This window comes from Bison bison, unplaced genomic scaffold (genome assembly GCF_000754665.1).
Source record: "Bison bison bison isolate TAMUID 2011002044 unplaced genomic scaffold, Bison_UMD1.0 scf7180017864066, whole genome shotgun sequence".
Taxonomy (NCBI): domain Eukaryota; kingdom Metazoa; phylum Chordata; class Mammalia; order Artiodactyla; family Bovidae; genus Bison; species Bison bison.
In genome coordinates, this window is record NW_011494638.1 from 4,453,642 (window position 1) to 4,466,658 (window position 13,017).

Genomic DNA, 13,017 nt, shown 5'->3' on the forward strand with positions numbered 1-13,017 from the left:
GCCCATGCACAGCAATGAAGATCCAGCCCTGCCGAAAAAAAAAACCAAGAATCAACTCTAAGAAGAAAACTACAAAAAACAAACACATGGAGACTAAACTATATGGTACTAAACAACTTATGCATCACTGAAGAAATCAAAATCAAAACATTTTAGAGATAAATGAAAATGAAACCCCAATCTGAAATCTATGGGACACAGCAAAAACAGTTTCAAGAGAGAAGTCTACAGTAATACAATCTTACCTCAGGAAACAAGAAAAATCCAAAATAAACAATCCAACACTAGACCTAAAGCAACTAAAAAAGAACAGATGAAACTCAAAGTTAGTAGGACAGAAATCATAAACATCAGAGCAGAAATGGAGATGAGGGTAACAAAGAAAAGACTGATGAAACTAAAAGCTGGTTCTTTGAAAAGACAAACTTGGTAAGAGACTACTAGCTGGATGGTTAGAGTTAGTCGCTCAGCTGCGTCCGACTCTTTGTGACCCCTTCCTTGGACTGTAGTCCACCAGGCTCCTCTGTCCATGGAATTCTCCAGGCAAGAATACTGGAATATGTCATTCCCTTCTCCAGGGCATCTTCCCAACCCAGGAACTGAACTCGGGTCTTCTGCATCACAGGCAGACTCTTTACAGTCTGAGACACCAGGGACTCAGTAAAGAGACAATTACAAGCAACTGTATGCAAATAAAATGGATAACCTAGAAAAGAAGACAGATTCTTAGAAAAGTAGAACCTTCCAAGACCAAACCAGGAAGAAATAGAAAATATGAACAGACCAACTACAAGTTACTGAAATTGAAACTGTGATTAAAAATATTCCAACAAATCAAAGTCCAAGACCAGATGGCTTCATAGGTGAATTCTAGAAAATATTTAGAGAAGAGGTAATACCTGTGCTTCTGAAATTCTTCCATAAAACTACAGAAGAAGGAACACTCTCAAATTCATTCTATGAGGCCATCACAATCCCAAAGATAACACACACAAAAAGAGAAAATTACAGGTCAATATCTCTGATGAATATAGATACAAAAATTGTCAACAAAATACTAGCAAACCACATCCGATAACACATTAAAAATATCAAACACCATGATCAGGTGGGATTTAACCTAGGGATACAAGGATTCTTCAACATATGTTAATCGATGTGATACACCACACTAAAAAGCTGAAGAATAAAAAAACTGTATATATGACCATCTCAATAGTTGCATAAAAAAGCTTTTGACAATATTCAACACTCATTTATGATAAAAATTGCTCAGAGAGTGAGCACAGAGGGAACCTACCTCAGCATAATAAAGGCCATATATGACAAATCCAAAGCAAGTATCAATCTCAACAGTGAAAAACTGAAAGCATTTCCAATAAGATCAGGAAGAAAAGAATGTTCACTCTCATCACTTTTATTCAATATACTTTTGTAAATTCTAGCCATGCAATCAAAGAAGAAAAAGAAACAGAAGGAATCCAAACTGGAAAAGAAGTAAACTGTTATTGTTTGCAGATGACACACTACACATAAAAAACCCTAAAGATGCTATCAGAAAACTACTAGAGCTCATCAATGAATCAATTACATTGTAAGTTACAAAGTTAATACATAGAAATCTCTTGCATTTCTATACACTAAAAACAGAAAAAGAGAGAAATTAAGGAAACTATTGCATTTACCATCATATCAAAAAGAATAAAATACCTATGAATAAATTCACCTAAGGAGGCAAAAGACCTGCACTCTGAAAACTATGAGGTAATGATGAAAGAAATCACAGATGACACAAACAGATATACAGACATACCACAACCTTGGACTGGAAGAACTTATATTGTTAAAATGACCAAACAACCCAAGGGAATTTACACATCCAATGCAATCCCTGTCAAATTATCAATGGCATTTTTCACTGAACTAGAAAAAAAATTTTCAGTTTGTATGGAAACACAAAACATCCTGAAGCCAACATAATCCTGAGAAATAAAAATGGAACTGGGGGAGTCAGACTACCTGACTTCAGGTTGCACTACAAAGCTTTAGTCATCAAAGTACGGTAATTGCCCCAAAACAGAAATACAGGTCAATGGACTAGGACAGAAAGCCCAGAAATAAACCTTGCACCTGCAAACAATTACTCTACAACAAGGGAGGCAGGAATATACCATGGAGAAAAGACAGTCTCTCAAATCAGTGATGCTGGGAAAACCAGACAGCTACATGTTAAAAAAAAATGAAGTTAGAATATTCTTTTAATACCTTACACGAAAGTAAACTTAAAATGGATTAAAGACCTAAATATAAGACCAGATACCATAAAACTTTTAAAGGAAAAAATATACAGAACACTCTTTGACATAAACCACAGCAAGGTCTTTCGATTCAACTCCTAGAGTAATGAAAATAAAAACAAAACTCAGACCTAATTAAACTTAAAAGACTTTGCACAGCAAAGGAAACCATAAACAAAATGAAAAGACAACCCACAGAATGGGAGAAAATATTTGGAAACAATGTTACTAACAAGGGGTTTACCTCCAAAATGTATAAACAGTTCATGCAGTTTAACACCAAAAAAAAAAAAAAAAAAATCAAAAATGGGTAAATACACAGAAATCTCTTGCAGAGAATTTCAATCAGAAGACATAAAGAGGCATTTCTCAAAAGAAGACATACAGATGGCCAAAAAGCACATGAAAAGATGCTCAACATCACTATAACTACAATGAGGTATTACTTCACATCAGTCACAATGATGATAGTCATCACCATTAGTCTACAAACAGTTAAGTGCTGGACAGGGTGTGAAGAAAAGGAAACCCTCCTTCATTGTTGACAGGAATGTAAATTGGTACAACCACTATGGAGAACAGTATGGAGGTTCTCTAGAAAACTAAAAATAGAACTACCATATGATCCAGCAATCCCACTCCTAGGCATATATCTGGAGAAAATCATAATTCAAAGATATAGGCACTCCAATGTTTTCAGTGCAGGTCTATTTACAATAGCCAAGACATAAAAGCTACCTAAATGGCCATCAACAAAGGAACAGAGAAGGAAGAGTGTGTGTGTGTGTGTGTGTGTGTGTGCTGGAATATTACTTGGCCATAAAAAAGAATGAAATAATGCCATTTATAACAACCGGCATGATAGGTATTATCATACTGAGTGAAAAAAAGTCAGAGGGAGACAAATATATCTCTCTTACACATGGGATCTAAAAAAATGATACAAATGAACTTATTTACAAAACAGAAAAAGACCTCAAAATCAAATTTATGGTTACCAAAGGAGAAAGGTGTATACACACACACACACACACACACACACATATATATAATAAATAACAAGGACCTACTATATAGCACAGGGAACTATATACTCATTATTCTGTAATAATCTAAGTAGTAAAAGAATCAAGAAAAGAATGGATGTATGTATATGCATAACTGAATCACTTTATACCTGAAAGTAACACGATATTGTAAATCAACTATACTCCAATATAAAATAAAAATTAACTTAAAATAAATACACAATAAAACACTGAATAAATATTTTTAAACACTAAAAGAATAAAATTCCTAGCCTAGATAGTTTCACTGGAAAAGTCTACCAAATGTTTAAAGAATTAACTAATATCAATTCTAAACAATAAAAAATAGAAGGAAACTTCTCCATTCATTTTATGAAGGCAGTTTACCCTGACACCAGTATACAAAATGAAAACTAAAAACCAATATTCTTTATGAATATGGATGCAAAAACCCTGAAACACATTATTAGAAAATTAAAATCCAGTCACATATTTAAAGACATACACACCATGACCAAGTGGGATTTATTCTAGTGATGCAAGGTGGTTCAGTAACTCCCAAAGTTAATCAATGCAATCAACCAAGCTAAAGAAGAAACAGCATTTGACAAAATTCAACACCTCTTTATGATAAAAATATTCAGAAAAATAGAAATAGAAGAGAATGTCCTCAACTATAAAAAGAGCATCTACAAAAAACTACAGTTAACATAATGCTTCTCCCCTGAGAGATAACAAAGATGACATCTACTCTCATCATTCATCCAATATAGTGCCAGCCAGTGCTAAAACTTTTAGCCAGTACAATAAAACAAAAAAGTAAATAAAAAGTGTAGAGATGGGACTTCCTTGGTGGTCCAGCAGCTAAGACTCTGCCTTCTCACTGCAGGAGGCCTGGGGTTTGATCCCTGGTCATGGAACTAGATCCCACATGCCACAAGTAAAGATCCCATGTACCACAACTAAAGCTAAATAAATAATTTTTTTTTTTAAGTGTATAGATAAGAAACCAGGAAATGAAACTGTTCCTATTTGCAGAAGACATGACTATGTATGGAAAAACAAGCAAACCAACTCCTACAAACTCCTACAGCTACTAAGTGAATTCAGCAAGGTCATGAGATACAAGGTAAATATATTTTTTTTAAAAGTCAATTCACTAGCAATGAGTATATAGACAATGAAATTAAAACTTAAATTCCATTTACAATCATTCAAAAAACTGAAATACTTCGATGTAAATCTAACAAAACATGTACAGGATTTGTATGCTGAAGAATATAAAACACTGATGAAAAAATTCAAAGATGACTTAAACAGAATTGACTTGAACGATACAGGGGTTAAACCACATAAATTTAGTCAGCTCTCTGTATCCACAGTTCTGTATCTGTGGATATCTATATATCCATAGATCTATATCTATATCTGTGGAATCAACCAACCATGGACTGTGTAAACAGTAGATTTTACTACTGAAAAATATCCAAATATAGGTGGACTCACACAACTCAAACCTGTGTTGTTCAAGGGGAAATTGTAAATGAAGAGTCATACCATGTTCCTGGACTATAAGACTCAATATAGTGACCATGTCAATCTTCCCCAAATTGATATTCAGATTTAATTTAATTCCTATCAAATTCCCCAAAGACTATTTGTAGATAGAGTTAAGATTACTCTAAACTTTATATGGAAAGGCTGAGGAATTAGAATAACTAAAACGATCTTGAAGACTTTATATAGATACAGTAATCAAAACTGTGTGGTCCTCCTGAAGGGATAGGCACATAAATCAACAGACAAAACAGAGATCCCAGGAATATACACACAAATGTGCTCATCTTTGTTTAAAATGTGTTTTAAACAAAGTAGCAAAAGCAACTGCGTGTAAGAGAAAAAACCTTTCAACAAATAGTTGCAACTAGACCAACTGGACATAGAAAAGCAAAACAGAAACTGGCCTAAGTCTCATAACCTACAAATAAAAATTAACTGAAGAGGAAATCTTTTAAGGAAAAAAAAAAAAAAAAAAATTCTTTGGGTTCTAGGTAAAGACGTCCTAGAACTGATACTAAAGTTATGGTCCATATAAACAGAAATTGCTAAGTTAGACTTCACAGAAATTGAAAACATTTGCTTTGGAAAAGACCCCCATTAAAAGGATGAAAAGACAACATGTAGACTAGGAAAAAATATCTGTAAACCACACACCTGACAAAGAACTAGAATACATAAAGGACTCTCAAAATCCTATAATAAATTAACAAAAAACACCCAATTAGAAAACTGACAAATTGTCATAACTTGAGGTCAAATTGTTCAATGCTATATCCCATGGTTTTATGACTAGTTATTTTATATATTAATGAGAAGGAGTATTGAAATATTCAAATATAATTACGGATTTATCTTTCTCCTCTCAGTTTTTTCAGTTTTGCTACAGGTATTGTAGTTGAAGTTTTATTTAAGTTCATACACTTCTAGGGTATTATATCCTCTAGATGAATTTAGCCTATTATCATCATGATTTCTACCCTAACATGCTTTTGATTGGTGTTTGTCTGCATATCTTTCTCCATCCTTTTGTTTTTAAAACATATATGTCTTCATATTTAAATTATGTCTCTTGTAGACAATATAGTTGCATCATGCTTTTTGATGCAGTTTTTTTTTTATGTTGTCTGGGTCTAGCTCTTTTATTCAGCCTGAAAATCTCTCTTTTAAATGTAGCACTTATACAACACTTACATGTAATGTAACTATCAATATAGTTGGGTTTAAATCTATTACCTTTCTACTGCTTCATCTCAAAATAGTACTCTTCTCTATGTTAAACTGGAGAAGGAAATGGTGACCCTAGTATTCTTGCCTGCAGAATTACATGGACAGAGGAGCTTGCTGGGCTGCAGTCAGTGGGGTCACAAAGAGTCAACATGACTGAGCAACTAAAGCTTTCACTTTCACTATGTTAATCATTCCTTCAATTTCCAAAACTTACTTCTAGTTTCTTCTTATATATTTCAGCTTGTTCTTCCTGGTATAATTCCTGTCGCACTTGTTCTAAATCTTCACGTTGCCGCAGCATTTCTTCCAACCTCTGAGTCAGCTATTAAAAAAAAAAAAAAAACATGTATAGGAATCAAATTCTATGACAAATATTTAAGAATTTCTCCAGTGTTAAAACAATTATTTTAGTACCATATTTTTAAGCTGTAGTCTTTTTTCTTCACTTTCTTGAACTTTTGCCATTCGATCTTCTTCTCTTTGTTGCTGCAACTTGGCAAACTCTATTATTTTTCTATTTTCTTCTTCCATCTCCTCCCGTTTCTTTTTTCTCCAGAGAGCCTGCTCTTTCTGAAACTCTTCTATATACCTTCGAGTTGTATTCATTTTCTCTAACCTTTGCTGTCTTTCCCTAAAAAGTAATAGTGAGTGCAGTTCTATAGTAACAGAAATAATAATAAAAAAGTAAAAAAAACATGAGTGTCATTTCCTTTAGCTGTCTACCAAGGAAACTGAACAGAAAATAAGTTCTCCTGATATGCATTAAGGAAAAAAAGGTTTAGTCACTGTTACTTAATAAGTATCTCTTAATTATCAATTAATTGTTATACTAACAAAGATAAATAAGACTTGGTCTCAGTTTAGGTCATAACATTTACTGAGGACTTACTGTGTATCAGGCACTTCTTAGGTGGTTTATTCTTCATGACAAGCCTGAGATAAATCTAACAAATATTTAAGCATGTTTAAGCATGTAAGAAAGTTGGGGCAAACTTACAATTGATCTTCTTCATAGATTTTCCTAACAATTTCATCAATCATGAGTTTCTCTTTCAGCAGCTGCTCATAAGCTTCCTGCTTTTTCTTCTCTTGTTCCTCCAGTTGTTTCTCTAAGTCATTACTGTACTGTGCTTTTGCTTGGTTTCGTTTGTCCTCTGCAGCACTCTCTTCCTTTATTAACCTCTCGTGCTCTTCCATCATAGTTCTGGCTATTTCAGCATCACGTTTCTGTTATTAAAACAAAACTCATCTTTCCATTATCAAACCTGAGCAAAATATGACAGAATACTTTTAGCACATGGAACTGAATACTATAAGGCCTATTTCATAAAATATTTTCATCTGTGTAGATAAAAAGCAAAGGTAAGTCACTGTCACCTGAGGGGTTTGAATGAAAAGCAAATGAATGAAAAGAAGAGTCTGAATGAAAAGTGGGGTTTGAATGAAAAGCAAACCCTAAAGGCTTTCCTATTTCTTCAAGTAGCTCTCAGGGCAATAAGGAGAATAACTCCACACTTGAAAAACAGTAAGTAAGATTAGAAGTGCTTCATTAATAATTTTGTTAATTTCTAAAGCAACAGTCATCTTCCTCATCTATTTAAAAGTTGATGTAGGTAATTTTCACAAATTTTAGCTCCACTGGGTACTGGCTGCTATTTGGAGTAAGGATGGTGTTATCTTTTTTATACCTGTCTGCTATTAAATATAGCTCTGAGCAACTCAAGTTCTCTCAGCCTAAATTTTCTTTGCTGCCAGTGGCCTTTGAAATGTCCCCTTTCTCATTTATTAAAGGCCCTTTGAAATAACTTTAACTTAAAAAAAGGGTCACATACAATACTGTGTCTGTTTTCTGAGGTTTTAATTCACTCTTCAAGACCATTCCTTCTGAATGAGACACAATCCTGCATCTTGAATGAGTTACCTTGATTTTTTTGAGCATTTTGAAATCATTTAACAACATGGTTTAACGTATATACACTGGGGCAGTTTAAAAAGTTATCCTTTACCATTATGATCACATCCCAAATGCTAGAATGGTTAGCAGTATCAAACACAAAATAAGAAACAGATAAAAATATGAAGGTGAACAGTGGCTATCATCAAAAGATCCACAAACAATAAATGCTGGAGAGGGTGTAGAGAGAAGGGAACTTTCCTCACTGTTGGTGGGTATGTAAATTGGTGCTGCCACTATGGAGAACAGTATGGAGGTTCCTTAAAAAACTAAAATAGAGCTACCATATGACCTTGCAATCCCACTCCTGGGCGCATTTCAGGAGAAAAACATGATCCAAAAGGATACATGCACCCCAATGTTCATTGAAGCACTACTTACAATAACCAAGACACGGAAGCAACCTAAATGTCCACCAACAGAGGAATGGATAAAGATGTGGGACATATATACAACGGAATATTACTCAGCCATTAAAAAGAATGAAATAATGCTACTTGCAGGAACATGCATGGACCTAGACAGTGTCATACTTGTGAAATAAGTTGAACAGAGAAGGAAAAATATCATATGACATTCCTTATACACGGAATCTAAAAAGAAATATTACAAATGAACTTACTAAACAGAAAAAGACGCACAGAGAATGAGCTTATGGTTGCAGCAGCAGAAAGAATAGTTAGGGAGTTTGGGGTGGACATGTTTACACTACCATATTTAAAATGGATAACCAACAAGGACTTACTGTATAGCATAAGGAACTCTCCTCAATGTTATGTGGCAGCCTGGATGGGAGGGCAGTCTGGGAGAGAATGGATACATGTCTATGCATGGCTGAGTACCTTCAATTTTCACTTGAAACTATCATACTTGCTAATTGGCTACACACCACAAAAAATAAAAAGTTTAAAAAAATAAAATATAAAGGCTAATGTTAATGCTAATTAAAAGACACTTAGTTCCAAAGAATAGCAAGGATAGATAAGAAAGCCTTCCTCACCGATCAATGCAAAGAATAGAGGAAAATAGAGACTAGAGATCTCTTCAAGAAAATTAGAGACCCCAAGGGAGCATTTCATGCAAAGATGGGCTCAATAAAGGACAGAAATGGTAGGGACCTAACAGAAGCAGAAATTATTAAGAAGAGGTGGCAAGAATACACAGAAGAACTGTACAGAAAACATCTTCACGACCCAGATAATCAGAATGGTGTGATCACTCACCTAGAGCCAGACATCCTGGAATGTGAAGTCAAATGGGCCTTAGGAAGCATCACTATGAACAAAGCTAGTGGAGGTGATGGAATTCCAGTTGAGCTATTTCAAATCCTGAAAGATGACGCTGTGAAAGTGCTGCACTCAATATGCCAGCAAATTTGGAAAACTCAGCAGTGACCACAGGACTGGAAAAGGTCAGTTCATTCCAATCCCAAAGAAAGGCAATGCCAAAGAATGCTCAAACTACTGCACAATTGCACTCATCTCACACGCTAGTAAAGTAATGCTTAAAATTCTCCAAGTCAGGCTTCAGTAATACATGAACCGTGAAGTTCCAGATGTTCAAGCTGGTTTTAGAAAAGGCAGAGGAACCAGAGATCAAATTGACAACATCCACTGGATCATGGAAAAGGGAAGAGAGTTCCAGAAAAACATCTATTTCTGCTTTATTATTGACTATGCCAAAGCCTTTGACTGTGTGGATCACAATAAATTGTGGAAAATTGTGAAAGAGATGGGAATACCAGACCACCTGACCTGCCTCTTGAGAAACCTGTATGCAGGTCAGGAAGCAACAGTTAGACTGGACACAGAACACAGACTGGTTCCAAATAGGAAAAGGAGTACATCAAGGCTGTATATTGTCACCCTGCTTATTTAACTTATATGCAGAGTACATCATGAGAAATGCTGGGCTAGAGGAAGCACAAGCTGGAATCAAGATTGCCAGGAGAAATATCAGAAACCTCAGATATGCAGATGACACCACCCTTATGGCAGAAAGTGATGAAGAACTAAAGAGCCTCTCAAAAGTGAAAGAGGAGAGTAAAAAAGTTGGCTTAAAGCTCAACATTCAGAAAACGAAGATCATGGCATCTGGTCCCATCACTTCATGGGAAATAGATGGGGAAACAGTGGAAACAGTGCCAGATTTTATTTTTGGGTGCTCTGAAACCACTGCAGATGGTGATTGCAGCCATGAAATTAAAAGGTGTTTACTCCTTGGAAGGAAAGTTATAACCAACTTAGGCAGCATATTAAAAAGAAGAAACATTACTTTGCCAACAAAGGTCCGTCTAGTCAAGGCTATGGTTTTTCCAGTGGTCATGTATGGATGTGAGAGTTGGACTATAAAGAAAGCTGAGCACCGAAGAATTGATGCTTTTGAACTGTGGTGTTGGAGAAGACTCTTGAGAGTCCCTTGGACTGCAAGGAGATCCAACCAGTCCATTCTAAAGGAGACCAGTCCTGGGTGTTCATTGGAAGGACTGATGTTGAAGCTGAAATTCCAAATCTTTGGCCAGCTGATGCGAAGAGCTGACTCATTTGAAAACACCCTGATGCTGGGAAAGATTGAGGGCAGGAGAAGAAGGGGAGACAGAGGATGAGATGGTTGGATGGCATCATCGACTCGATGGACATGGGTTTGGGTGGACTCTGGCAGTTGGTGATGGACAGGGAGGTCTGGTGTGCTGAGATTCATGGGGTCGCAGAGTCAGATACAACTGAGTATGTGAACTGATGTAAATGCCATTCCTGATCTAATTGATGCCTTTAACATATACACTGTAAATGTTACTTGACTCAAATTCTTTCTTTCCTCTGCTTTCTTAGCACATATTGTACTAGGCTCTACAGGAAAAATAGATGACAAAACATGTTTGTACAAATGTACACACACTTACAGAAATACAATAATCTTATTTCACAAATAAGAAAACTAAGGCTAAGAGACACAGCCAAAACTAGCACCTAAATATCCTGACACCTAGTCAAGTCTAAGAGTATTTGATTTAATTTTTGTGGCTCAACTTTATTTAGAAAATAACAAGTATTTCAATAGCCAGAGTAAATATCTACAATTGCCTTGAATAACTTCAATTATCAAAATAATTAAAACTGCTATCTACTGTTCAAACTGTACATCATGTTCTACTTTATTTTTGAAAGGGTAGAATATGGCGTTTAGAGTGACATTTCCTTAGCCTCTCTTACCATCTGCCACACCAAAGGCTATCATTGTTAACAGCATGCTGTACAACCCTATAGATTTTTTCTGTACTAACATACATGCACACTTGTGTCACAACAGCCAGAAACTGTTCTTATCTGAGGCTTATATAACACTGCACTGGTTAAGTGTTTTGATATCACCCATCTAACTGTATGTGTTTGTTGATATACACAACACATATGTATGTGTGTATACAGATATCCACAGATGTTGTATACACATACCTATTTGCACAGGTTTTCAAAAATAAAAATGGTCTATAAAATGGTCAATAAAATTTATTATTTTCCGACATGTTTTTTCACAACTTGCTTTTTTTCCTCTTAATATAGAATATATTCTGGCCAATTTTAAAAGCCAGAATATTTGCCTTTACCTCTCTCTCTGTGTGTGTGTCTGTGCTCAGATATGTCTGATTTCTTTGCGACCCCATGGACTATAGCCTGCTGGGCTCCTCTGTCCATGGGATTTTCCAGGTAAGAATACTGGAGTGGGTTGCCATTTCCTACTCCAGGGGATCTTCCCAATCCAGGGATTGAACCTGTGCCAACTGCATTAGCAGGCACATTCTTTACCTGCTGAGCCACCAGGGAAGCCCTTCTTTTTAATAGCTGTAAAACATCTCTGAAAGGGATCTAGGAGAGAGGGAACTCTGCTATTAAAATGCGCTACAAAATAATAGAGAAATGAGGGTGAGGGAACTTAAAAGACTATGTAATACTGCCATCAGACTTCTTCATCTATGTCTAGCCTTTCTGAGTGACAACAAAAATTCAAGTGATAATGTACATCCAGCTTGTAAGGGTTAATAAACCCTATTTTAAACTGTGTAATACTACTGCTGAGTGTGTTTGAAACTCCTTTGCCCAAGAGTAACTACTACCAATAATTATGGGTAGTAGGTCAGGAGTAAGGAAAGAGGATAAAATTAGAGGAAATCATGAAAAGAAAAGATTTCTGTTTACAAAACAGAAAAGTTACCCACCTAAAGTTATAGTTGATTTTTTAAAATATAAATTTATTTATTTTAATTGGAAGTTAATTACTTTACAATATTGTATTGGTTTTGCCATACATCAACATGAATCTGCCACAGGTGTACACATATTCCTCATCCCGAACCCCCCTCCCTCCTCCCTCCCTGTACCATCCCTCTGCGTTGTCTCAGTGCACCAGCCTCAAGCATCCAGTATCATGCATTGAACCTGGACTGGCGATTCATTTCATATATGATATTATACATGTTTCAATGCCATTCTCCCAAATCATCCCACCCTCTCCCTCTCCCACAGAATCCTAAAGACTGTTCTATACATCTGTGTCTCTTTTGCTGTCTCGCATACAGGGTTATCGTTACCATCTTTCTAAATTCCATATATATGCGTTAGTATACTGCATTCATGTTTTTCTCTCTGGCTTACTTCACTCTGTATAATAGGCTCCAGTTTCATCCACTTTATTAGAACTGATTCAAATGTATTCTTTTTAATGGCTGAGTAATACTCCATTGTGTATATGTACCACAGCTTTCTTATCCATTCATCTGTTGATGGACATCTAGGTTGCTTCCACGTCCTGGCTATTGTAAACAATGCTGCGATGAACGATTGAAATGAAAAGAATAAAATACTTAGAAATATATCTACCTAAAGAAACTAAAGACCTATATATAGAAAACTATAAAACACTGGTGAAAGAAATCAAAGAGGACACTAATAGA

General features: G+C 35.5%; 1 protein-coding gene across 1 annotated transcript in view; it reads right to left on the minus strand.

Annotated features, from left to right (window-relative positions):
- Positions 1 to 13,017, minus strand: part of MNS1 (meiosis-specific nuclear structural 1) — an 86,088-nt gene that overhangs the window by 24,103 nt on the left and 48,968 nt on the right. Inside the window, exons 5-7 of the mRNA XM_010836789.1 lie at positions 7,110 to 7,339; positions 6,527 to 6,743; positions 6,327 to 6,434 (exon numbers count right to left, since the gene is read on the minus strand). Coding sequence (XP_010835091.1) covers positions 6,327 to 6,434; positions 6,527 to 6,743; positions 7,110 to 7,339 — 555 coding nt within the window. The remainder of the gene's footprint in view (positions 1 to 6,326; positions 6,435 to 6,526; positions 6,744 to 7,109; positions 7,340 to 13,017) is intronic.